At 38.0% G+C, this 26,025-nt stretch overlaps 1 protein-coding gene and 1 long non-coding RNA gene across 3 annotated transcripts in view; one reads left to right on the forward strand and one right to left on the reverse strand.

Moving 5' to 3' along the window:
- The window catches only part of LOC145501147 (uncharacterized), a 68,260-nt gene extending 52,770 nt beyond the window's left edge, over positions 1-15,490 (forward strand). The window contains exon 4 of the long non-coding RNA XR_014051188.1: positions 15,381-15,490. This is a non-coding gene — a long non-coding RNA (uncharacterized LOC145501147). The remainder of the gene's footprint in view (positions 1-15,380) is intronic.
- A 2,131-nt stretch (positions 15,491-17,621) lies between these two features.
- Positions 17,622-26,025, reverse strand: part of LOC145501014 (uncharacterized) — a 16,732-nt gene continuing 8,328 nt past the window's right edge. The window contains exons 5-16 of one of the 2 annotated variants that reach the window (XM_081480581.1): positions 22,861-23,012; positions 21,712-21,783; positions 21,396-21,452; positions 21,146-21,231; positions 20,897-20,982; positions 20,636-20,727; positions 20,200-20,292; positions 19,964-20,039; positions 19,566-19,647; positions 19,383-19,439; positions 18,911-19,048; positions 17,622-17,912 (exon numbers count right to left, since the gene is read on the reverse strand). In XM_081480581.1, the coding sequence (XP_081336707.1) occupies positions 17,721-17,912; positions 18,911-19,048; positions 19,383-19,439; positions 19,566-19,647; positions 19,964-20,039; positions 20,200-20,292; positions 20,636-20,727; positions 20,897-20,982; positions 21,146-21,231; positions 21,396-21,452; positions 21,712-21,783; positions 22,861-23,012 (1,183 nt within the window). In that variant the 3' untranslated portion in view covers positions 17,622-17,720. The remainder of the gene's footprint in view (positions 17,913-18,910; positions 19,049-19,382; positions 19,440-19,565; positions 19,648-19,963; positions 20,040-20,199; positions 20,293-20,635; positions 20,728-20,896; positions 20,983-21,145; positions 21,232-21,395; positions 21,453-21,711; positions 21,784-22,860; positions 23,013-26,025) is intronic. The other variant, XM_081480580.1, reaches the window with a different exon arrangement.

Below are 26,025 nucleotides of genomic sequence, written 5' to 3' on the forward strand. Positions count from 1 at the left end.
GTGACATTGAAAATGCTCTATATCCCATTTAAGGGAGTACCCTCCAATCATTGAATCAGCCTACTCACGAAGATTTTTCAGCCTGTGTCGGATGAACGAGAGAGGGGGATGAACTACGTTTGCAGTTCATTCAAGCAAACAGCCAATAGTTAGAGAGGAATTGTGTCGAGTGACAGCATTAACCATAGATACATCGTGCTTGAAAATTTTGAGCCTTATGTTTTTGAGTGTCACCCAAAACACAACAGCAATTATGCCTAAAAATTATGCTCGAGAGCTAGCATTATCCTCAACTGATCTTGGTTATATTTGATGCCCTTTTCCGTCCCTGCAGAGAAAAAATATCTCCATAAGTCAGAAACACAACATTTTACTGCAGCAGTTACAACTTTACAAGCAATTAACAACGAGTACTGTTCAAAAGCGGGCGATCAAACGTTGAAAGCTGGCATAAATTAAATTAATATTTTATCCGTCTGTACTCTTATTGATGACAAAAATGAGCCAATCAGTGCCCAAGAATTTAGACAGTTACTTTCAAAGCCTTAAAAAAAGCAACCAAGCTTTTGAATGTGCTAAATCCTTACTAAAAGCACTCATTACAGTTATGGAATTATTTTTTTCGTTATTATTATTTTCTTTATGTCAATAAAATGTCCATTATGCCGCCATTGTGCTCAATGCTTTAAGTATAGGATTATGCTCACAATTATGCTGGCATAGTGTATCTAACCCCAGACAACGTAACTTGACATTTTAAATATCTGAGGGTTTGTCAAAGGAGTTTTCAAATGGCTTCAGTGTACGAAATCAAAGGTCAATAAAAAAGGTGAGACTTACATCACTTTTTTGGGTTAAAATCAAAAATGTCTTTCTTTTTCTAGTTAGCTGTTTGCTGAGCACTCCTGTCATATAATTTACTCCCCCTAACGTTTTCAGATGAATAGGTTTTATGCCTATAATATTCGGATAAACATTTATATTGCTTAGCATTGTCGCAAAATTTCGATCAACACACTCATAAAGAACTTCCCTTAAAATTTTCTAGTGAAAATATGGTTTCTCAGTGTCCTCAAACTTTCAACAAGACCAATCAGGATAGCTAAAACTTTCGGATGAGTCAAAAAAGGACCCTAGAACTTTCGAAATGACTAAAGTTCCCCTTAAATATCCAAACAGATAAATATTTTTAGGGTATCTCCAAATTAACTAAAAAGGCTGCTAGAGCATAGAGAAATATACTTTAGACACTTCTGATATCTTTGGAAAGATTCGGTCATTGGGTGCCCCCAATTCTTGTTTCAAGGATATTGTAGACCTGCCTTAATGGAATTGAAAATATCCTATTAACCAGACTATTTTCACGTCCATCTCGGAACAAACTCAAGAGTAACAAAGACACCATATTGGCAGACGGTCTTTAGCTCTGCGAAGGGATCGATGTAGTATTGTTTGAAATTATATCAAAAAGCAAAGGACAAAAACTTTGTCCAACAACTGCCACCTCGAGCATTGTATTGGACGAAACTGGACTTCTTTATTCTAGAATGTCCAGAACTGACATTTCAAACAATTAAAGATTCAACTGTTGTTACTGCTGCATTTTTTTTTACTTTACTGTCATGGCTTTATTTGGCTCACTGCAACTCGAAAGGAAATTTAACACTACTTCTCCAAGACAAGAGTATTGGGAATAATTCTGAATAAATGTACTACCGTGCATTATGATGTAAAACTATAATGTAAAACTATAGTGCAAATGGTGTGAACTGTGATGTTTCACGTGTCTTACATGGTTATTTGTCATGACACTCATATATGGTCAAAAAGTTATTGTTGTATGCCATGATCTTGATGGTTTTACAAACTTCAATTTAGATTTACGTACCACTGCTTTGTTTTGAATTGAAACACGTGGCAAGCATAGCTCAAGATTTTGGCATTACGAATTACTAGTGTCAGTCATAGAACGAAGAGGGAGTGTATCTTCGAACATGTTGACCATAGAGGTTGAGATCATGGAAAGAGAAAAAACCATACTAGAGGAAAGGGTGCGAGTGGTGGGAATGTGTTTTTGCAGCTGTGGCAGAGATCTAACCATAGATCACACATACAAATTGTGGTGCAACCCAAACAATCCCAAAGATGACATGTGCATCGACATAAAGGAGCGCTTATGAGTGAAAGCAACTCTGAATGCAAAACTATCCTGTCTACTGGTACCACTGGTGGATAATGGCACCATTTGGGAACCAACATGGTAAGATAATGTATTCCACTTTTTGAAATTAATGTACAGCTCAGGTTTTGGTATAATGGCGTTTCTAGTTTTTTTTTTTACTAAATGCTCATTTCTTCTTAGACAGTAAGCATACAATTGTTTCCTTTAGTAAGAATACTGTTGTGTCTTGCTTGGTAAAGTTACTAATTTTCTTTTACTTGTTTTTCATCGATAGCCTTGTGATGGATAACGCTACCTGGAGTCGTGGCGATTCTTGAAGACCAGCAAGAGCCCACAAACTACTCATAAAATTTCTGATGAGATCCACAAACATTGAACTTGTGAAAGATGCTTTTAACATATACAATGAAAAAAGCAAACACTAATTGTATTGCATTTTGTTAATAGAAAATTTCAAAGTAGTTGAAAATACTTGTGATATGATAAAACGGTGCTACTCAACATGACTAACTCAAAATCAGTGATACCCTCTTCCAGATGTTCAGTTGGTTGGGGTGCAGTGCAAAAAACAGCAAGCAAAAACTGAATAGGAGAGAAGCATGGCAAAAAGAGGCTAAACAGTGACTAAAGTCATGTTTTCCCAGATATCAAAATGGCAGGGATGGTTTCTGCATTGTAACAACTACCTAGCTCCTGGAATCTTGTGAAAGAAAACATGTGGAAATTGACCGCCTCACAGAGAACATCAATGATTGTTTTCTTTAGGAGCTTTGTATTGTGTCGTTACCCTGACAAAGTTAAAACAAGTAACGGGAGATGACGACATCTGCATTAGTGTTTCGTTTTTTTCAAAGGCATTTCCAGAATTTGTCAAAAGAGGAAAAGGCTGAAATCCAAACCGCTACAGAACAAACACTTTGTTCCAAAATAGCAAGGGAACTGATGTATTATGTACCTATACCTAAGCAATGATGCAAAGGTTTTGTTCCAGCAACCAAAAAATTCTTGGTGGGAGGTCCAATTTCTGCTCGAGCTTATGAGAGTAACCAACGCCATCGCAGCTGAGATGTTAGATTTATTTGTTGTTGTTATTACTTGTTATCCACCTGAGAATAGCATTTAACATGTACTTTTAGCACTGGACACACTAGGAAAAGTTTTGTTGACATCGGTCACAAGTTCTGTGTCAAATTTTGTCAAGTTGTAAAAAACTTCAGAGGTGCCATGGTCAGTGTTTTTTCATAGCCCGTCTGTTACGCATTGTGATGCCCAGACTCCTCTCCACATTTCAAAGCTTGGCTACTAAGCACTAATTCACATCGTTTCAATATGGTGTACGAAGTTTAATGTCATGGAGTGTTCTGGCAAAGCGATGTTATCAAGAGAAAATCTCAAGTTTAAGAAGAGTGAATTAGGAAGACGAGAAGGTATAACAAGTGAAAATTTGTTATCTTAAGACTTTTAAATGCATTTGAAGGTTCGCAACAGCCGCTGTATCAGTGTTCTGAAACCGCACTTGGTTGTCTTTGTTTTTATACCAATTAGAACTTCACTGGAACTTCAAATTTTATTTTCTTTACGTTGCTTTTCAATATTTGAGCTTCCATCTTGGAGTTATGGCTAATCTACGGGTGCGGTTTATGCAGGAACTTTTACGATGTCAGTCATTAAACTAAAATCTTGTGCAAGATGTGCAGGGTTTGAGCTCGATCTGCGAGCAAAAAATGGCAGGTCCCAAAAATTTTTTTGATAATTCGTACAGACCAAAGGTGGAATTGAACCGTGGTATAGATATCTCTTTGAGAGGGACTTGGCCACAGGAGATATTTGGCCTGAAAATCACCATACTTTGCTATGCCATTTTACATGGGTAGTTATTAGCTTACATTGATTGACAGGTAATCAATCAAATTACATGAAACTCCCGTACATAACTCATGTAGGACTAATCTACACTCATGTATAGCCACAACTGAATTGGATGAATTGCTCAGGTTTAAGAGCCCCCTACTTTTACCCTCATTTAGTGTAGTATTTAAAGCAATTTATGTGAAAAAAGTAAGGGGGTGGTGTAACTCCCCCCAGAAAATTGCAATTTTGAAACTGTTTTGGCTTTTTGAGTTATTGGGTATGCCCTTCAATCTGGCCAAGTTTCACTGAAATCGGTAAGATGGCATGTATCACCTCTGCCTGGTCCTCTGGTGGACATGCTCTTAAGTACAATATTGGCATCCACTGCAATCCAAGATAACAGTTCTTTCCACAAGGAACTGGTTGATTCACAAAAATACAATAAATGCTGCAGTAAGAGATTGTATTTCTTGAAGAGAAACCTTTTTACGCTTTAGCAAGTCTTGCAACATGTTCCTACATTTCTCTAACTTGTTGTGTGGAAGACGAGCTTCCATTTGATATGTATCCAGCTCAATACCCATGAAAGAAAACAGTATGCAGACCTATGGTTTTTGTGGGGGCTTCAGCCTCCACTATGCTACTGTCGGCAGAATTTATTTGTCTACGTGTCGGGTATCGCGAGGCCTTCTGGGAGGAATTGGGTAGGCTTATATGACCTGCCGTTCGATACGGTGGCCATTGCTGTTTTGAGTACATGTAATTAGCGTCGCGAGTTGGTTGCAGTTTTCAAGGTAAATTATTTTCCATTTTGTAAATTGCTTTGCCTCGTTTTTGTTATAGATTATCTTTCTTCCTGCACTGCCCTCGAGAAGTGTGTACTCTTTGATATTTCACATAGATCATCGTGAGAAAATTTCTTCAGCAGTTCAAGACTTGTTTTGTTTACGCAAGCCATTAACTTATCCAGGCTCGGCTCATGTTCAGTGTGGATTGTACGGGAGAAGTATTCGCTTTTGCAGGCACTCACCTTCTTTACCCAAACGAGTGTCAGTTATTGGACTCTACTGTTATCACGTAAATCATATACATGTACCTGTACTCTACAGTCATATTGAGCAGCTGTGAATGCAGTCAAACTGCTGAACTTACATGTGCTGGAGCTGTTTGTTAACTACATAACATCTACATCATCTACATCTACATCTACATTTATTTAGTTGATAAAGTCCCGCAAGACATCACATCAACTGTACCAAACATATATGCACATATGCATAAGCTAGACAAAAAGGATAATTAAAAAATAATTCTTAAGTACAATTTACTTTACTCATTTCACGTGTTTTCCTAAATTTAACTTAAAATCAGATAATGACTTGCAATTTACTAAGTCAGCGGGCAGTAGGTTCCACTCTGTTATTGATCTAGGAAGAAAAGAAAACTTAAAAACGTCCTTAGATACTTTTGGCATCCTATACTTAAAAGCATGGCTGTTGCGTGTTCTTTTTTCACTGTTTAGTATTAAGTGTTCTTCTGTGGTTATGTCCATTAAGTTATGACTAAGTTTGTACATTAGAGTCAGTCTGTTTTTCTTTCGTCTTGTTTCTAATGTGTCCCATTTCAAGTCAGATAGCATGTCTGTCACGCTTGCTGTGTTGTTGAAGTTTTGAAGGCAAAAACGAGCAGCTTTCCTTTGAACTCTCTCCAGGGTTAAAATATCTTTTTTGTAATGTGGGTGCCATGAGGCACTTGCGTACTCCAATTTGGGTCGGAGGATGCTGGTGTAGGCCGTTTCGCGTACTTTCCTGGGGCAGTTCCAGCGATTTCTCTTTATCACCCCCAAGGATTGACTCGCCTTGCTTGATATAGATGAGATATGGTCAGACCACCTTAATTTACTGTTAACGGCAATTCCTAGGTACGATGCAGAATCTACTTGCTCAAGTTTGGACCCACAGAACAAATATGACCGTTGGGGAGGACAATAGTAACTGCGAGTACGCGGACATCAATTGAACAATACCGGTCAAGGAAGCGAAGGATGCCTTATCACATGTTCAACAGGGGTGGATTCTTACCATGTCCTAGCTAAATGTGTTTTACTTGACAACATTGAAACAAATTCTACATCCCACTGCTTGTAAGGGAAAGTGAATGATGTGGAGAACAATCCAGGCCCAGCAGTATTCAATAAAACTAATCCAACAACCACTGTGTCTGCTGGCCACAAGTCAAGGAACTGACAGAAGCACACTTTGGTGAACATTGGTAAGCATTGTGTTGCAAATTATGTTCACTTGATTATTGTTAAAATTTACAATCAAATAGAAAACACTGTGCTCTGAATATGTTTATTGGATCGAGCCTATACAGTTCTGAAAGATGTTAATTCTGTACAAAAATGTGTATTTGCCGTTAACTGTTACAATGAGGTTAACTAATGTTCCAGGAATAGTTTCGGTTTTTGCCAGAATGTACATTCAATGCAACGTAATGTGATTTAATACATTGTTCATTATTTTTACTCTTGACATAAAACAATGCCCAATATACGTCTCTTAAAAATTCACTTGCAGAAGCATCAAGTTTAAACAATGTAAATTATAACTGTGATTGTGTTTGGATATCTAATCTTATTTGGCATAGATGTTGTAATTTTAAATTGCTTTTTTCTCCTTAGTTTTAGTTTCAATTGAGAAGATAAGTGTACTTGTGTATATAGTGCGTCAAACATCAAAGACCACATTCCATCACATTTCCGACACCTCAAATTTTGTCACAAATTCTCAGCTGTGAGTGATCCCTGATTGCTGGTTTATCTCAAAGCAATGATGACCATTGCGTCCCTTTGAAATACAGTATACAGCTCATGAAACACATTTGGAAATGTGGTTAAACACAGTATTTCATGCTGGATGTATTACACCATTGTTACTACAATTGTTGTTTGTTACAGTTTTAAAGACATTAGAGCACAGCTTTGACATATTTTTAATTTAACTTTGAGGATTTGCCTGGGATACCCCTTTCATTTGGGAGATACACTTTGGTCAGCATCGAAGAGCTTAAAAACCTACTATATTTGCAATTGTCTTGCTCACAAACATGGACTGGTCCTTTCAAAATGAAAGGTGTAATGCACATATCTTGATTTGTGGTTGTCAAGCTGATATGCAACAAGTTCAACACGACCAGGAATGTGATTACAGTGAATGAATGTGTGTACAAGAAATTCTCCTAAAAAAGCTAATAACAGTTGCATTGTGTTCATCAAATAACATTGAATTAATTAACTTCCCACTGTGAATAGCATGATAAGAAATGTTATCATTTTGTATTTTAAAACAGATCCAACTGATCAAAGTAGTATCGGGTTTGACAAAACAATTATAACACCTGCAATGAGATACATCTGCACCAGGTCATGTGAGCAAGAACCAAGAATCAGAACTTTTGAGATTAGGATACAGGAAACAACATAGAATGAAAGAGAGGAATATTTAATATTAAATTTTAAATATGCAAGGTTTTAAGGCAGGGGTTTAGGGATGGGCTTATTTTCTTACACTGTATTTTACTGCTAAAAAAAGGTTTCACAAATTTCTTTATAGCAACCCAACAACTGGAAGAAACATCAGCAATGAACAAACTTGTAGTCTTAGAGATGCAAAATTATAGGACAAAATACAACTTGTGTGTCAAATTATACCAAACTATGAGGAAGGCATATACATCAGGACTGTAGCAAGAAACAGGTGCAGCTAGGCATTTGCCTGGGTAAAAAGTTGGAATTTATCTTTTTATTTCAGGTTGCTGTAAGAGGCTCTGCTTTACAAAAATAAATAAATATCAGACAAGTGGACCTTTTTTCTGACAGTGCTTTCTTTCTCGCCATAGCCTCAGTAATCTTTCCATCTACATTGTACCTATGGCCCTGTAGATGCTCACCTTTTCAGCACACAAGGCTTCTATGACATTTTCCCTGACATGATGCCTTCTCAGAAATTCACCTTCCTGAAGAGTTAGTAAATCAGGTCAAAGATAACAAAACAATTCTTAAGTGATAATTCTCCAAGCTATTAGTAATGTAACAATTCCAGCTTTTGATGTTCGTAAAATTTAGAATCTAGCCTGTGTAGCAAGTGTTTCTGTGGGGTTGGGGAGCAAAGAAATACTGAAGAACGGGATTTTCCGTGTCCCATTTTTTGCATGGTAATTCTTTGCTCCTGAACCCTACGGAAATGCTTGCTATGCAGGCTATTCAGAATTTGACCTGAAACATTTTGCATTTGTTTCCTTAGGAAGTAAGGTATGATGCCTTGCAAAATTAATCCTTTGGAAATACTGACAATAATTTTCATATATTAAGTAAATGATATAGATAATCACTCAATAACAAATAACTGCTGTTTTTTATGATAACTTGTAAATTCAGTTGCCTTTCATAACCCACTAAATGAAGGCAATCTGTTTTACAGAAATTTGATTAACTATGGATTTATGGAGTCATCAAAACGTTGTGTTAAACTTCTTTTGCTTATTTTTGTCCTTAAATGATTCCACTGGCACAAATAAATTTGATTATGGTAACAACATATCACCATGATGGTAGGATGGTAGGCTGTGATCTGACACCCGAGCACATAATCTTCCCGCCATAAGAAACAAAACAAGATCGCGTCATAAACCACATATACTTTGAATAAAGAAATATATTTTTTCAATAAAGGGTCTTGTCACATGCAAAGGTACAAGTCCAGATACGGTACATGGTACTTTTAACCATTAGTATGTTAAATCTCAAGTATAGGGCCCTTTTAAATTGTTCCAAAACACATCGCAGCCGGCTTGTCAAAACCCACCATTTGATATTCATTTGATTTCCACGAAACTTTAACTTCCAAGACCAAGATGTTTCCTTCTCTAATTGTAAAGGTTTATTTAAATGCTATGGGGAAACAACTCCTACATTCTTTTACCATAAATCAGGATAGAAAGGTGTCACTTTACTCACCTGGTTAACCTCGTCAGTCATGATATTCGCAATTGACACAGAAGCACGTGGGGAAGCCCGGAGCGAGTTACATGACTGGAAGTGGGAAGACAATGACAGGGATAATTCAGAGCTGACAGTCTTAGCAAAAGCCAATAAGGTTTTAGCGACAGCAAATGAAATTTAGCAAATTAATTTCTAGCGACAAGGATTTTTTTGTGGTGAATGTGAGTTATAAACTTAAGCGACAGCGAATAAAATTTAGCGACAGCCAATTGAGTTTAGTGACAGCGAATGAAATTTAGTGAATGCGAATTAAGTTTAGCGACAGCAAATAGAATTTAGTGACAGCGGATTGAAGTTTAGCGACAGCAAATTAAGTTTAGCGACAGCAAATTAGATTTAGCGAATATTGAAACGAATGGACGACCATAACATTTCACCAGATTTCTTAAGGGTGGATATGCGAAGTAACTGTGACCAGGATAAAAGAACATTATAGCAAAGGCTGAGAAATCTACAGGACATTTACTGAATAAAATATTCAAGTATGTACAGGAAACAAACAAAAATCAGTAAATCGGCAACATGTTTAGCAAACCCAAAAAAATGAGATGCCACCAGGAACATGCTATATTGCCAGAGATAGTACAAAAAATCAGCCCTGACAAAATTAAACTGTTAAAAATCAAAGTGCTTACTAAAAGCACAAAGGTAAATGCCTCATAGATCCGACCTGTTTGAAGCAGTCATTGCGGCAAGTCCTTCCCAAGGGTAATACACTGTAATGCAAACAAAATGGCACCTCTATAACTACGGTAGAGGGCGTAGTTGCCCTGATCATTAAGGTGAAATTTGTCTCTCTTCAAGATAGTGATCTTAGGCTCGCGCAGGCCTTTGTGTCGCCAGAATGCAGTGAACAACAACGGTTCAAGAACCACGTCCAGGTAGTTATTCAATGTGTCTACAGAAGAGTTATACTGTGGACAATGGGAAGGGAGTGTCGCTCTGTGGATGACCTGACAGAACACTATAAATTCTACATTGGACTCCTTGAGAAGTTTACAAACTAAACTCTTGATAGAGGAACACACGGTTTTGGGCAATGCCCAGCCTCACATAGGTCATTAGACCCAATCTCTAAGACAACAATATCGGGCTGCAAAGCTCTAACGTGGTCCAGAATTTTAGCGACAGTTCGTCCCCCAATCCCCAAAAAGTGAATTTCTACCAGGACAAATCAGGTCCGGGAAAAGTTCCAGAATCAAGGCCTTCATGCAGGAAAAATTGAAAACGTCTCACAAATGAGTGCCCCAAAATAAGAACTTTTTTCTTGCTATTTGTAGCAAAAATATGAGAGAAATATATCTGTTACAGATATATACGGTATATAAAAGGAGAAAGTACCAGACAGGAAAAAATACCAGAAAGTCCTGTAAATTTCAAATCATATTTCGATGAAAGAAACTGTAACTCCATATTCTTGGATGCAATACTAGAAAGTGAAGTAGCAAAAGCAATAGGTCAATTAAAAGTTACAAAGTCATGCGGTTATGATGAGATGTCCCCAAAAGTTATAAGAGGAATTTCAAATCACATAGTTAAGCCTTTGACACACATACAATCAATCCCTTCTTACTGGCTTTATTCCAGATGAACTAAAAATAGCAGTTGTAACACCAATATGTAAATCAAGTGACAAAGAATCATTCAGTAACTATAGACCAATGTCTGTTCTACCGTGTTTTTCAAAAATATTGGAAAAGCTTATGTATAAGAGGATTGTTAAGTTCCTAGATAAACAAAATATTTTGAGTGAAAGTCAATGTGGATTTGGTAAAAAGCGCTCAACAAATCTTGCCATTTTAGAACTTGTGACAAAAATATCAAAAGCAATTGATGATAATGAATTTACCATGGGTGTATTTCTAGATCTCTCCAAAGCATTCGATACTGTGGATCATTTTATTTTACTTCAAAAACTAGAACACTATGGGATAAGAGGGGTTGCATTGGACTGGTTTAAGAACTATTTGACAGGCAGAACACAATTTGTAAAATATAAGACAACCAACTCAAACAGTTTATCAATCAAGTGTGGAGTACCAAAAGGTTCCGTATTAGTATGACGCGCCATCTGTAGCAAAATTACTTTTCGACATATTATGACATATTACGACATATTACGACTCATCATGTGTCGAAAAGACATGAAACAGGTCGAAATAGGTCAAAATAGGTCAAAATAAGTAATGTGATATCATCATGTCATATAATTCTATCTCGAAATAAGATGGTTGTCATGGCTATACCATGTAATGCGAAGCTCGTTATGACTCATACCATGTAACGTGAAGCCAGTAGTGACGTTCGAACCCTTGGTTACCGCCTGTTGTTAAGGACGGAAACTTTTCTCCTACACGAAGCCTATTTACCCCAGTTCCTCTCGGCTCGATACAGTTCCGCCATATTTTGAGCGTCGACTTTAGGTGTTTCAAAGATTTATCTCGGCAAAAGAAGTCGCTTTTCTTATCCATATCGTTTTAATCTCCTTTTTCTTGTCGCACCGAGGGTCACCAACACATCTTGCGCTTTTAAAGTGTTGTGGTGCTATGACGCCTAAAAAGTTCTTCGTGGTTTTGTTTCTGATTTCTGTGGTTTATGTGGATAGGTGAGTTAATTGTAATGTAGATCCTTAATAAGATATCTTTATTTTTACAATTCCATCTATTTGCCTTGCTTTAATGTTGAGTTTCTTCTTTCACACACATTATTTTAAGAAGTCGTATGTGGACTTTAAATATAAAGTGAAGCTTAAATTGTGATGTGCTGACAATAATTGGTTTCTATTTTATCCCTATATTTATTTTAATGGTGATAGTTAATGAAAATTAAGTGCGGAAATGACATCTAAAATCTAGCCTGGGGTCAGAGGGAATATTTCTGCCATTTTAACTCCTGTTCATGTTTTTGTTTGTTACTTTCCTATGCATTGTGTTTAGGCAAGATGCCAACAGGCAACTGCAGCGCTTTGTGGCATCCATTTTGTCCCTTCTGCAGGAATTAAATAGGTGCCACGATTCTCCTGACTGGGAGGTGCAATGCGTCACATGCATCAGGTCATTGCCTTTGTTGAAAGATCCCCTGAGTTTTCACAAAATGATGTCAACAACCTAAGACAGCTATCCAGAGCGCTCAGCTTAATCAAGGATTTATTTAGGGCACTAACTGTTTTCACTCCCAGCTCCTACTGTGCCCCCATTAGGTATACAGGCGCTGTAGGCTGTCCTTCTTATGAAATTTCTAGAGAACAGATCATGCTTTTACGTTCCTGTTACTTTTCGTGGACCAGCATTGCTAACATTCTTGGTGTGTCTAGATGGACCATACGTAGGCGGGCCATTGATCTAGACATACCTCCTTCATTTTTAATGTATTCCTCAATCCAGCAAGTAGAATTGCAGCAAATTGTGCAAGAGGAGCTTGTTTCAATACCTTGTTGTGGGGAAAGATACATGCAAGGTCCACCACGAAGACATGGGATCTGTGTCCAGAGATGGCGGGTGCATGATGCCCTGATCACCCTGGATCCAATTGGTAGAGCTTGTTGCTGGGCACAGCAAATACCACGTAGGCCTTACAGAGTGCCACATCCCAATTTTCTCTGGCACATTGACAGCAACCTGAAATTGCGTCACTGGCGATTTGTCATCCATGGTTGCATTGACGGTTACTCTCGGTTGATTGTTTATCTCAGGTGCAGTAACAACAACAGGGCAGCAACTGTGCTTGCCTTGTTTCAAGAATCTATCAATATCTGGGGATTGCCTTTTAGAGTCAGAGCAGATGAAGGAGGAGAAAACATCGCAGTTGGTGACCTAATGATTCAATACAGGGGTGAAGGTCGTGGAAGTTTCATCACCGGGCCGAGTGTTTACAGCACAAGGATTGAAAGATTATGGCGTGAGGTGGTTCACTGCATTTTCTATATTTTTAAAAACATATTTTTACATATGGAGCAAATTGGTTTACTTAGTTGCAATAATGATATTGATCTCTTTTCCTTACATTATGTTTACACCCCAAGGATCAATAATGCACTAGCACAGTTTATTGAGACATTTAGTAATCATGGACTCTCTACTGAGCATAGCCTTTCTCCACATCAGTTATGGATTTCTGGTATTCTGCAACATCATTCTTCCAATTACTCTGGTGTAAGAGGTATTATGGATGATAGCCTGCCAGATGATTTAATCATGTATGGGGATGACCCCGATGCACCACTACCTCAGGAGAATGAATTATCAGGAGTGGAGGTGGCTCCAATTTCACTATATGTTCCAGAACATGTCATTATGGTGCTCCAAGAATCATTTCATCCAGAGGAGGACGATTGAAACCAGGGAATTAATGTTTATTTTCTAGTCAGGCAATTTCTACTGCTTTATTTTGGTTCTACAATTTAACCATTAAATCAAGCTGGATTCAGATCTGCAAGAATATGGATATGTGGGCAAATGCTGGCTCCTAAATTTCATGTGCATGGAATTTTAGTAGAGACTGTTGCAGCATACACTATCCTCAGACAAGGAATATGTGGTAAAAGCTGACTCCTGAAATTTACAGACAAGTGTCATTTCAGTTGAGGATGGCAGCTTTTTTGATAAGTTTCACTTGTGCTATTGATCATACCTTGTTTCTGTCAGTCATGTTTTAGTGCAAGGATATTTGTTTGTCTGGAGTTCGTGAACTGGCATAATTATTGTTGGAACAGTGAGTCATCACTTCCTTTTTTTCAAATGCAAGGACAGATTGCTTCAAGTGTTAAAGAAATACCATATTTCATGACACAGTAATAACCCGAACTGGTGTTGTCTTATTTTTCCTCATTTTCAATAATTACATGCTTGCAAGTAAAAAAAAGGTAACATCTACAGGACAAGTGCTGGTTTGCTAGTTATTTTAGTTACATGGTTGCTATGGACATCACGTTTCAAAATTCCCTTACCCTTCTCTGATCATAATGAAATTTTCCATGACCAAATATGAAATGTCAGATTTAGTGGCTGTTTCTGACCTCAAATTACAGCCCTTTTTTACTCTGATGACTGTAACAGAGACTGGCTAGTTTTCATCAAATTTTTCATCTTTGTTATGTAAAAATATCATGAAATTCACAGTGACACCAAATGTTTCTTCCAGACCATTAAATCAGGTCTGTTGACATTTTTAAATTTCCCGTGAATTTTCTTCACGTTGTTATTTTTCCCTTTATTCAGTTAAAATTTCCTGACTTTTCCCTTGAGGATTTTTTCACCTCTTTCTGTACTAAACAAAATTTCGTTTTCAGTATTGCAGTATGTTTGTCGAGTTTATTTCACTGAGTGTGTCGCCTCAATTAGAGTGCATGAGCACATGCTCCCCTGCCAGTGAAGCTTGATAGGGACAAAATATAAGTCAACATTTTTCTGTTGCACGAGCAACATACAGGTAACTACTGACAGTATATCACAAGAGATAACTTCAAATTGTGGCTTGAGATATTTGAGTTATTTTCATACTTTAAGCAACGTCTTAAAGGAAATTCGGGGTATGTGCACATAAAGTGAATTCTTCAACTTGTTCCATATTCTATCATTTGAATAGTTTATCGTGTTAGATCAAAGACTATTTTGTTGCAGAAAATTAATTTGTATTTACCAGTATCTTTTGCTGATAATAAAGTTCCTTATTCGGATTACTTGTTTCCTTTGGAAAAAATTGTGGGCCAAATGCTTTCCGAAACAAGCATATGATATTGTTCAAAGGGGACCTTTTTGTCAATACGGCAGCCATTTTGATTTTGATTCAAATAGCTATTATCAGATGCTTAGAGGCAAATACCTACTTATTAGCCCCCTGAGAATCCCATAATAGCTATTTTTAACAACTGAATTCACAATGGCACAATATTGGCAATAAGCTCCAATGAACACATTGACCCTAGAGTCAATTTGTAATGAGTATATGGTGTGATTTAGAATGTCTGCCACAGTGTGCCTTTTACTTGTCTCCAACTGATTTTTTGGAAAGCTTGCTGTGCAACTAAATTGGGCAGGGTTATGTTTGGGTCTACATATATTCTCATGCAGGCTTTTCACAACTTCCCCTTACCCTTTTTAAATTATCACTTTCCTTGTGCCACCCGTTATCACTTTACTTTTGCCACCCCAATAGTGTTTCCATTAACTGCCTCTGTGCTCTCTTCCACTAAAAACATGACCAACATGAAAATTTCTTGTCAGGTCAGACTTTATTGTCTTTGAATGTCAACTCACTGTTAAAAAATAATATACTTTCTTGCTATAGGTGATCTGAGTGATACTGGAATGTTACTTCAGCGGGAGTGTAGCTGAACAAGAGGAAATCCGACTGTTCAACACCAAAAGATATTAAAATGGACAGGATGGGTCTTAGAATAGCGAGTTTTGCTTGATTTCATTCTTTTTGCAACTGACATGTTCAAACATCTTGTTATCCGAACCTTATTTTGACAACCAGACGCTTTTCTCCTGAACAAAAGGCTAAGGCCTACCAACTACTTTAAGCAATTAGAGTATGAGCTAGAGATTTCTATCGCGTGCTGCGCCCTCATCAACTATCACACATAGAAATCAAGAGCAAATAATCTAATTGTTTTAGTATAAATCTACTAGTCTAAGTTACCTTTATGTTTTATCTTTTGTCTATGCTTACCAAGAAAAATAACTCTCCATCCATTATTCACTTATCAATTTTTGTAAATACTTCTTTTCAGAATCTATGTTCTGTTTTGTCAACTAAGGGAGATAAGGATTTTTATAAGAATTATTTCAATCAACATTCATTGAATCAGACGTAACATTAAACTTTCAATGATAATCATACTTCTGCTGACTGTATTCAGTTTCTTTTCTGTGCCCTGCAAAATGTCATTAAGCAGGCAATATTTGGTGAATTTATATCAAAAGAGAACAGCAAAACAATTTTGGACAGCTCTGTCATTTGAAAGCAGAAAATCATACACCCATCTTACACGAGACTTTAACCTCCCTTACCACTTACATTAACAACTTTTCCCTCTTACACACTTGAGGACAAGTAAATATCTGGCATTTTAATCCATCAGATATTTTAGCTAGCACACAGTTGGTGTAAATGTGTCACATGACTGATTATACACCAGATAAAACTGAGGTGATGTTCCCCAATTTTCAAAACTTAGCGTGTTGCGAAAAATATTCAATAGACAATAAACAACAGCCTTCATTTGGCAGGAAAATATTCGCATCTATTTGTCCATGGACATCATCTGTTCCTCAAAGAGCACATTGGTCCTCTCAAAACGCTGTGTGCGCTCCTCAGAACAGATAATTTTCACAGAAAAATATCCTGGCATGTTTTCGTATGTAGTCTATATAAGCCACACATCAAAAGCCAGCTGCAAATTAAGCTGTAGTTTGGGCTACACCCTAACTATAGGAAGAGTATGATATTTTTCAATGTTTTTCCGTTTTTAATTTTGAATACTTTTCAATACAAACTGTGACCTTCACACTACACCAGAGAAATTTGACATTGCTTGTGTTTGAGGTAAACTTGTGCAGAGAAATCACACAGTTTTTGTGATGTCATCATCTTCAAAAAGCTTCATTTTCAAACTTTTTCATCCATACTGGCATTTTCAAATTCCTCCAGTTTGTAGAGCAGAGCATTTTAGAAAAGTTCCATTTTCCTGACAGATTATATTTTGGACAGTAGGCCTAACTTAAAAATAAAGTTGCATGTGTTTTCAAATTTCTCTTGTGTAGTGTGCAAGGGACCATAAGGCTGCTAATCATACCTAAGGCTAAGGCAGTTAGTATATTTTGTGGAGTTAGACAAACAATACCAATTATATACTTATACTCAACAAATACAGACCCATTGTTATGGCAATGGTTTCCTGGTCCCCCCCTCATTTCTAAGAGGGTATTATCCTGCTTTCTTTGGTCAGATGTACATTGGAATTCTCTTACTCTACTCAACTGTGTGTAGTGTGACCAAATGTTTCACAATAGATACGGAGTAGCATTCCAAGTCTCAGGGGGTATCATCAAGTAACCAACTTGACTCATTGTTGTCAGGCATAAAAAGATTGTAAAAAGGTCAATAATGGGACATTTATGTTCTGGCCTGATTTACAGGTGTAAAATATGAGTAGATAGGTTAGTTTGTATAAAACAGAAATATGCTTCAAATTGTTGCTCATTGAAAGAATGCTGATCTTGACTTTGATTTAAGTAGAAATATAACTGCATGAAATCAAAAACTCAGTGGTACCAATCTCTTAAAACATAAGTGAATAAATTTTCCATTTGCTTGGTGCAGAAAAGTTTAAAAAGTCTGTTGAGTTCCCCTGGTTGATCTGATCAATCACGCCAAAGCATGTTTTAAATATGCTAAAATCAATGAAAAACCTTTTAATTTCAATGAATGCTGCAGTTCTCAACTGATTCAGAAGTCAGCATTTTAAATTGGCTAAAGATAGTGTGTGCTGCAAGTCTCAACTGGAAACACTCACAAGTGAATTTCGGGAGTCAGCATTTCCCACATATCCATTCTCTGAAGAAACAAGTCAGGCATTTCCTTCATTGAGCTAGGTTCCTGACTCAAATGAAAATGGTCATTTCAGGGATCAGTTTCACTCAAGTCTTCCCCATAACTGGACCTCAGGACACAATTTGGCTCGATTTGAAACTGTGCCACAGACATGGTTTCATGGTCAGGAACTAGTCTCCAGATGTTTCCGTCAACTTGATAGGTTAGGGAGATGGTTGTTGAGCCTTCAGGTAGCAAATTTCTGACTGGTTGGTACAACTCCTGTGTTTAATTTAAAATGCAAGCAGATGAGATAAGAGGCCTTTAGATGTAGTATCTCACCAAATTGCTTTACATAACAACAAATATATTATTTTAGTAGACAATGGATTGTGCCCACCCAATCACACCGATAATATTCTTTGATTTCCCAGAAGAGGTTATACACAGCTTAAATTTCAGCCATCTCCTGGAGTTGCAAACACCTGAGAGAGACATCCGCTATACATTGATGTCAAGTTGATATTTCCTGATTACTTCTTTTATAATGGAAATTTTAAAAAGTTCAGTTGTGGTCATTAATTTTATGATGGGAATAATCATGGCATCTGACAGGCGAGAATTGTGAAAAAAAAGTTCTCCAATCAGCCAAGGTCTGGGATTTTAAATGAGGATATGGGCAAGTCTCTGATTTTACCACTCTATATCCTTAACTTTGTAGTTACTCCCTAATTACTGCTTAGTTTTTCCAACAGTGACTTCAGTATATTGCATTATAGTGGTTCATTGTTTCAGTTGTCTCTCTTGGAAGTGTGTGATTCAAGATTAGGCTGCATTGAATAACAAGAAACATGGGCCTTAAAAACTCACGGCCGTTTACATTTTGATGGCTCATGACACAGTTTTGTTCAAATACAAAAGCCTATTTTTGGGGAAACATTGTTCACATGCACCTTAACTGCCCATAGTATCATAAATTGAGCCCCTTAGGATGATATTTTTGAATAGCATATCCATGACTCCATGGTGTCATATAATAAAAAGGGGAGCCTTGAGACAAGGGCAAATTGAATTTCACCATCAAAACTTTCCAATATTGAAGGGGCAACAACAAACTGAGTGATTCAGGCTACATTATAAACAACAAATTATGTGGTCTTGTGCATACATCTGGGTTATAATATTATTAGATGGTCTTGTGCATACATCTGGGTTATAATATTAATGGTAAATGAAAGGCATCGAAATCTGCATTTCTTCAGAGTATTCACATTACCCACCTTCAATGGACTTTCCTGTGAAATATCCAACTGGTACCTTTCTCCATCTGGCAAAATAACGATGACACGAGTCAATTCATCCGATCTCAGCCTCTTTGTTGGTGGTGGATTTGTGGCCTCATCTGGTTCTGGTTGTGGCTGGAATACAAATTCACAGATTATAAATGTATTACCCATTATTCATTATTGGATTTAAATTTGTCTTGTATGATTTGTTAATTAATAACTTATTTAGGCTGGAGAAACACCTTGAAAGATGGTGTATATATATGCTGGACATCTATGCTTTCAAAATAATGCCTTCGAAATATTTTTCATGGTACAGAAAAAGCCAACAAGCCTGTTTTCTACAGTGGTAAGGTCATGATAGGGGTACATGCATTACAGCCATTAACCATGGCAATGGCTTGAATTAGCAAGAAGCAACAAGAGAATAGTTTATCTGTTGCATTACTAATATCAAATGTGATACCTCAGGGGCTGGTTCATCGTCTGTTTGACAGGCTTTTGTATTCCTCTGCCTTTTTGCCTGAAGCAAATAAGGAACTAATCAGATGTGCTAGAACATCACTTGATATAATTAGCCAGTATTTAAAAATTATTGTACAGTTCTTTTCATATCATGGAGTGCCAAAGTGCTGCTAGTTTTTCACACCTTCTCTCTGTCATTCTGGAGTGACTCTTCATAGTCCAGATCCTGCTGCCTCTTCAGTTCCCTTTCCTCTTGTAGTCTGAGCCTATGAATTAATATTGCACAATAAAAAGGTGATGGATTGATAGATAGATTGATTGATCGATTGAGGGATTCATTGATTGATTGATTGATTGATTTGATTGAATGTAATCGAATAGCTTGACAAAATAGCTGGTAACATGCACTTATATTTAAAACATGAATTATTTCATGAGCAGAGTAAAATATAAAATCAATCGTGTTCAATGTTTCACATTCTAATTTAAGATATAATTTTAATTTTGAAGTCACACACTTCCAGCACATCTCATTATCATAGTGTGACAATAACATGATAAAAGTTGAATAAAGTTGTATACCAGTTTCTCTTGTGATCTTGAAATGTTGTAAGTTTCTCCTCCAGAGCTCTCTTCAGTTCAGCTACAGTGGGTGGGCCTATGAATGAAACATCATTCGCTGATGAGGCATACATGAGTGACTGAGTAACAAAGGCAGAACAGTTTCAATAATTATTACAAAATGAAAGTAATGTTTGATTTGAGACTGAGTAATCTAGAACATAGTCCAACTGTGATTGTGTGGAATAATTAATTACCTGACATCTTGAGCAAAACTCTCTCTTCGTCACCAACGCTGCAAACTATAGCCATCGTACCTGTATTACTTTCATCTTTTAAAGCGGCCAAGGCTGAAACCAAGCAACCATGATGAATTCAAATTGATTTTTTATTTCCCATTTTTTGATACAGCAAAAGAAGTACTTAATTATAGCTAATTATAGTCCAAAACAGACAATATTAAATATTAATATAATGTTGTCCAACAAGTTGCAAGTTAGGGTGAGTGTTCTTCATGACAAAAAAATTAAACATAGTATATACTGATGTGGTGTTAGAGTAAATGTCCTGCCGTGGCCCAATCTAGTCTTCTTTTAACAGTCAGGACTTTCCAGTTTGGGAAAGTACCTCACAAACATGCTATGACTTTGCAGGACCTGTATTTATGCTAATGTTAATTGTAACATATACTACCTTGCTTCCCAGCGGTTCCACCAGATGATTGCACCCAAAACAGAAAATGCTCATTCACCAAGTCAATAATTTCTCTGTTTTCAAAAATCATCCTGAAAAAAAATTATCATTAATATTAGATTACTTAACATTTAACAAATGTCATTTGACACCAGGTTAAGATAACCCATTCCTGTCACACATGTTATTTGCAACCATTTAGTAACAAACAAGCTTATAATGGGCGTATATAATATTGCATGTCAAATCAGATTTTGTTACCTCCACAGTAGCCACTGCCTCTCACTACAGACACACATTAGTGCAGGTTGACAGTGTTCTCTCTCCACTCTAGCCATTTGCATGAGCTAAAATAGTAAGTCGGTAAGAATTTTTTATGACAGTTATTAATTTATTAATAATGCTAAAGAAGGATGATATACCAGTTGCTAATGCAAATGATTTGTCAGATATGTAATACCGGTTAATATCCACTTTAAAAAGCCTGTCAGCTTGCATTGTTTCACTCACCACATGGAAGTTGCATGGATGACTAAATGGCAGGCTTGCAGATTGTGCCATTGCAATGGATGTCTGCATTGCACTTGCTGGCTGGCCTGCAAAACAAGAAACACCCTTTTTTGTACTACATGGTATTGAATATTAATATTAATTAATACAAACCGTACTGGGCTAATTGCACTTGTATCCTTCAATGGGATAACTGATAAGATTATTTTTGTTGTGCAGTTTGTATTTGATACAATATGTTAACTCTTACCAGGAGTTTGAGGTAATAAATCAAGCAGCACACTTACATCTGGTAATTCAACAGTTCCTGAAAAGAATTTTGGAACACAAGACATGTCAAGTAAAAAATGCTGCATAAAAGACATCGTGTTCATTTCTAAAATGCAATCATTGAAACTTCAACAATTCTTATGTTAAGTTTTACGTACTATGAGAAAAAAACCCTCTCAAGGTTACCAGTCTGCCAGTGCTTCAGGTGATAACTGATAAAGCAATATGTTAACCTCATGGGTCCTGAATCTGTGACTTAGTCAAGGAAAAAGCAATATTAAAAAAAGAGCACTCACCTGTAACTGTTGTATTTGGATTCTCAGCAGATGGCCTGGCAACTGCGGCTGTGATTACAGAGGCAGTTAAACCTGAAACACATAACAGTAAATAAATGTACTTGTATTAGTTTTCAGTTCCCTTTCAGTGCCACATACGTTATTAATAAAAAAAATACTTAGCAAACCATGTAGTGAAGCAGTATCACGGTGCAAAGTGCAAGCACAGCTCTGACACATGCATAGTAGTCACAGGAGTGTAGCTCTCCACTGCTGTACACTCCCTGTCTGTTTGTGCTATTAATTCAAATGGAATTTATTTTCCCATAAACTGATCAAATCATATCATATGTCCAGCCTGTCCTGCAAAAGCGTAGCATAATGATAACATTAACTCCAAATCAAATATGATTAAATCAACAAATAAAGAAGCCTTGACTGTGCTCTGTTCTGTTGTAAAGCACACAGGAAGCGGTAGAGCACGAAAGAAGTGTAGGGGAAAACACGAGACGAAGTCTAGTGTTTTTCCCCACTTCTTGTAAACAGAGACAGTTCAATTGTTTTTTATCATTGTTTTACTTCTTAAGTATAATTTCTGCCTTTGTAACAAATATAATGTCTTTTATTGAAGCACTGTTTAGGTTGGGAATTTGTTTATTTCGTTAGGTGTTTTGTCAGCGGGAATCTAGCAAAACTTGTTATTTTAGTACAGTTTTAACACTACTGTTGCTAACAATGGTCTCTGTGAGCCATATTTACTACAGACAAATAGCTCGTTTCCATTGCATTTGTCTGAATCACAGGGGATGTTTAATTTGGCACAAATTTGTCAAAATTCCGACAAACATTTGAAAGCCAACTTACCATCATCAACCCGTGCTCTGTTCTCTGATAAAGCATGCACTTTCAGCCAATCAGAGCACACGTTATATGGAAACTTTATTGTAATATACATTATACAAATGCTCCTTCAAGAATTGATATGTACAGATACGTACACATAAAGAGAAGGCTACTAATTGAAACTTTGATCTTCTACTGCAACCTTTGGTAAACTAAAATTATGGATGCTTAATTGTTGGGTTGTTAAGATAAGTGCAGCTTTTACTCTATAAATCTTTAAAATGACTTTAACCAATGCATTTTGACATAAAACACGCCATACAGTACCTGGTGGCCTTGGGATGGTGTGGTTTGAGGTCACGGGATTTGGTGTAGCAGTTCTGCTGACAGGTACCTGGTCCACATTACTGGTATCTGTTTCTCTTGGTAATGTTTCACACCATCTACGACCCCGTTCTTCCATTTCAACATCATTTAATCTAAAGATACTCAGAGGATCATCGTCACTGTCTTGCATAGCCTCATCAGTACCACTTGTGGTGTTTGGCAGTCCCAAGACAGTGGTAGTGGTTGTTGTTATTGTTGTCACTGTAGTAGTGGTGGGGACAGTGTTGTTACCAGTTGTGACAGTACTTCCTGGTTGATGACTTAGCCCAAGAGATTCTTCAGATTGCCTACCAGAACCTATGCCATCACTGACGAAATAAAGCACGCTGATGTGTAGGACAAATTGATTTATTTCCTTGACACCAATTGCGATAATCGTTGTTTAGCCGTAAACTGAAATTTGATTAAAAATAAAGCATAAGCTACTAAAGAAACAGTTCCTCTTGCGAGCATTGAGGTCCACGTGATACTTATGTACTTAACTTACACTAAACTGCGACGAAACTAGAAACTAACCTAAACCTTATGACTGCAGGGCAGTAGAAAACAGCAAGTCTATATACGGAATTGCAATAACTAATAAGATACGATCGATAAGAAAACTAACTGAGAATTCCGTGGAAACTAACTATTAAAAGGTAAAGACAACACTTACATATCAGTCCTACGCTTGCCTCTAAAGGTAGACTGCTTTGGCTTCACTAGGCGGTCACTTTTAACTTCTTCAACTTAGGTGACTTGTGTTCGTGGTGAAAGCGAGGATACAACTGGCAAATCTAATAGCTACGTGCACGTACAGAAACTATAAGGCTGAATTGTTCCTTTGATTAGAACGGAACTACGTAATACTGCGGTAAGACTACAATAGATCATTGAGCGTTCATCACATGGCTCCCCTGAAATTTGTTCATTAATAGATTTCACTTCTTGACTTAAAACTAAGAAATTAATATTCAACTATCTAAACTTATCTAGAGTTCATAGATAGTGTTCATGGCTTCTCGGTGGGGAGTTCTCCCGGTCTCTCCTCTACAGCGTCACTCCAGCTCATCAGGAAAACCAGCTTGTGTATGGGCCTCTCCAGGAAACGCGGTGGATGGACACGCACCCCCTTTGCGTCGATAGATGGGTCAGCAAGGGTTACCTGCACCCTGCGCACACGACCATCCTTGTCGGGATAAGTTCTTGTAACTCTTCCAAGCTCCCAGTGGTTTCGTGCGAGGGAATCATCTTTGATCAGCACAATGTCATCAACGTTGAGATCTCGCTGTGGTTTCAACCATTTCTGCCGTAGCTGCAAGGACTGTAAGAATTCCTTCCGCCAGCGGGACCAAAACTCGTTTGACAGATGTTGGACTCGTCGCCACCGTTTTCGCGAGTACTTATCGGCATCTTGAAAATTCCCTGGAGGAGGAAGCACTATCTTCGATTTCATGGTGAGAAGGTGGTTCGGAGTGAGGGGCCTGGGTGTGTCTGGGTCCTGTAGCCCGTCTACTGATAGTGGTCGGCTGTTGATGATTGATTCGGCTTCACACATAAATGTGTGAAGAGATTCGTCATCAAGTTGACTTGCATTGTTACTCAGCAGCGCAGCCAATACGTTGCGAACACTTCTAATCTGCCGTTCCCATACGCCGCCCATGTGGCTAGCTGACGGAATGTTCATCTTGAAGCTGAAGTAATCGCAATTCTGTTGTAACATCTCCGTGCTGATCTTAGAGTGGTCCAGCTCACTCAGGGCTTCTTTGAGCTCATTACGGGCGCCTACAAAGTTGGTGCCTTGGTCACATCTAAGCTGACAGATAGGACCTCGACGGCAGATGAAACGACGAAGCGTGTTAATGAAAGAATCTGTGTCAAGGCTGTGGGCGACTTCAATGTGTATGGCTCTTGATACCATACAGGTGAAGAGCGCACCGTATCTCTTCAATTCTTTTCTTTTTTCTTTAATGATCCAGGGACCAAAGAAGTCCACGGCACAATAGGTGAACGGTGGTGCTGGTTCGAGCCTGTCTTCGGGCAGGTCTGACATTTTCTGGGACTGGGTGGACCCACGCATCTTGCGGCATTTCACGCAGTTGTGGATACAATGGGATACTGATGAACTGCCACCGATTACCCAGTAACCACTGGATCTTAGCTCGTTGAGGGTGGTTGTTCTGCCTTGGTGCAAACACCTCTCATGGAAGTAGTTGATTACGAGCTTGGTGATGTGGCTGTTTCTTGGTAGTAGGGCTGGAAATTTAACTTCATCTGTCAGGTTTGCCCGTCTTATGCGACCACCAACACGCATGATGCCGTGCTCGTCTATGAATGGATCAAGCTTCTTAAGGTTTGAGGACCATTCACTCTCTGGAAGGGCTTTGTGCTTGTCCTCTGGCTGCTCTTCTTTCTTTGACAGGATATCAATTTCTTTCTTGAAACTGGCTGCCTGGGCGGCCCTTATGATGACAGCTTCTGCAGACTAGCTCTTCCACTGTGATAGGGACGTAACTCTCGCTGCCTACTTTGCGGTGAGTTACTGGATTTCGTCGCCTGACGATCTCCTTTTTTCTTGTGAGCGCTTCTTCAGTTTTCTTAAGTAACACAGGCATAGCGCGACAGATCTCTTTGCATGGAACCAGTCCGAGAAGTACTTTATGTGTTCTGTTAAGTATAAGGGAACTTCGGGAGCGGATACTGTTGCCATGGTAACGGAACCTTTGACTTCAGGATCTTGCTCACGCGGTTCACAGCGAACATCTTCTTGAGTCCTCATAGTATCAGGCCACTGGTCTTCGCTCTTCCATAGAAACTCTGGGCCACAGATCCACTTTGAATTCATTATCTCTCGGGCACAGACACCACATGATCCCTCATCGGCAGGATTTGACTTGGTCTCCACGTACTTCCATTGTTTGGGAGAGGACTTGTCGTGGCTTTCTTGAACGCGATTGGCAACGTACACGTGGAATCTTCGTGACTCGTTTGAAATGTAACCGAGAATGACTTTACTATCGGTCCAGAAGATTTCTTCGACATTTTCAAGGCGTAGTTCCTTTCCCAGTTGAGTGCTGACCCTTACAGAGATCACAGCTGCGGAGAGCTCGAGCCTCGGGATAGTGA

This window comes from Orbicella franksi, chromosome 10, assembly GCF_964199315.1.
Source record: "Orbicella franksi chromosome 10, jaOrbFran1.1, whole genome shotgun sequence".
Taxonomy (NCBI): domain Eukaryota; kingdom Metazoa; phylum Cnidaria; class Anthozoa; order Scleractinia; family Merulinidae; genus Orbicella; species Orbicella franksi.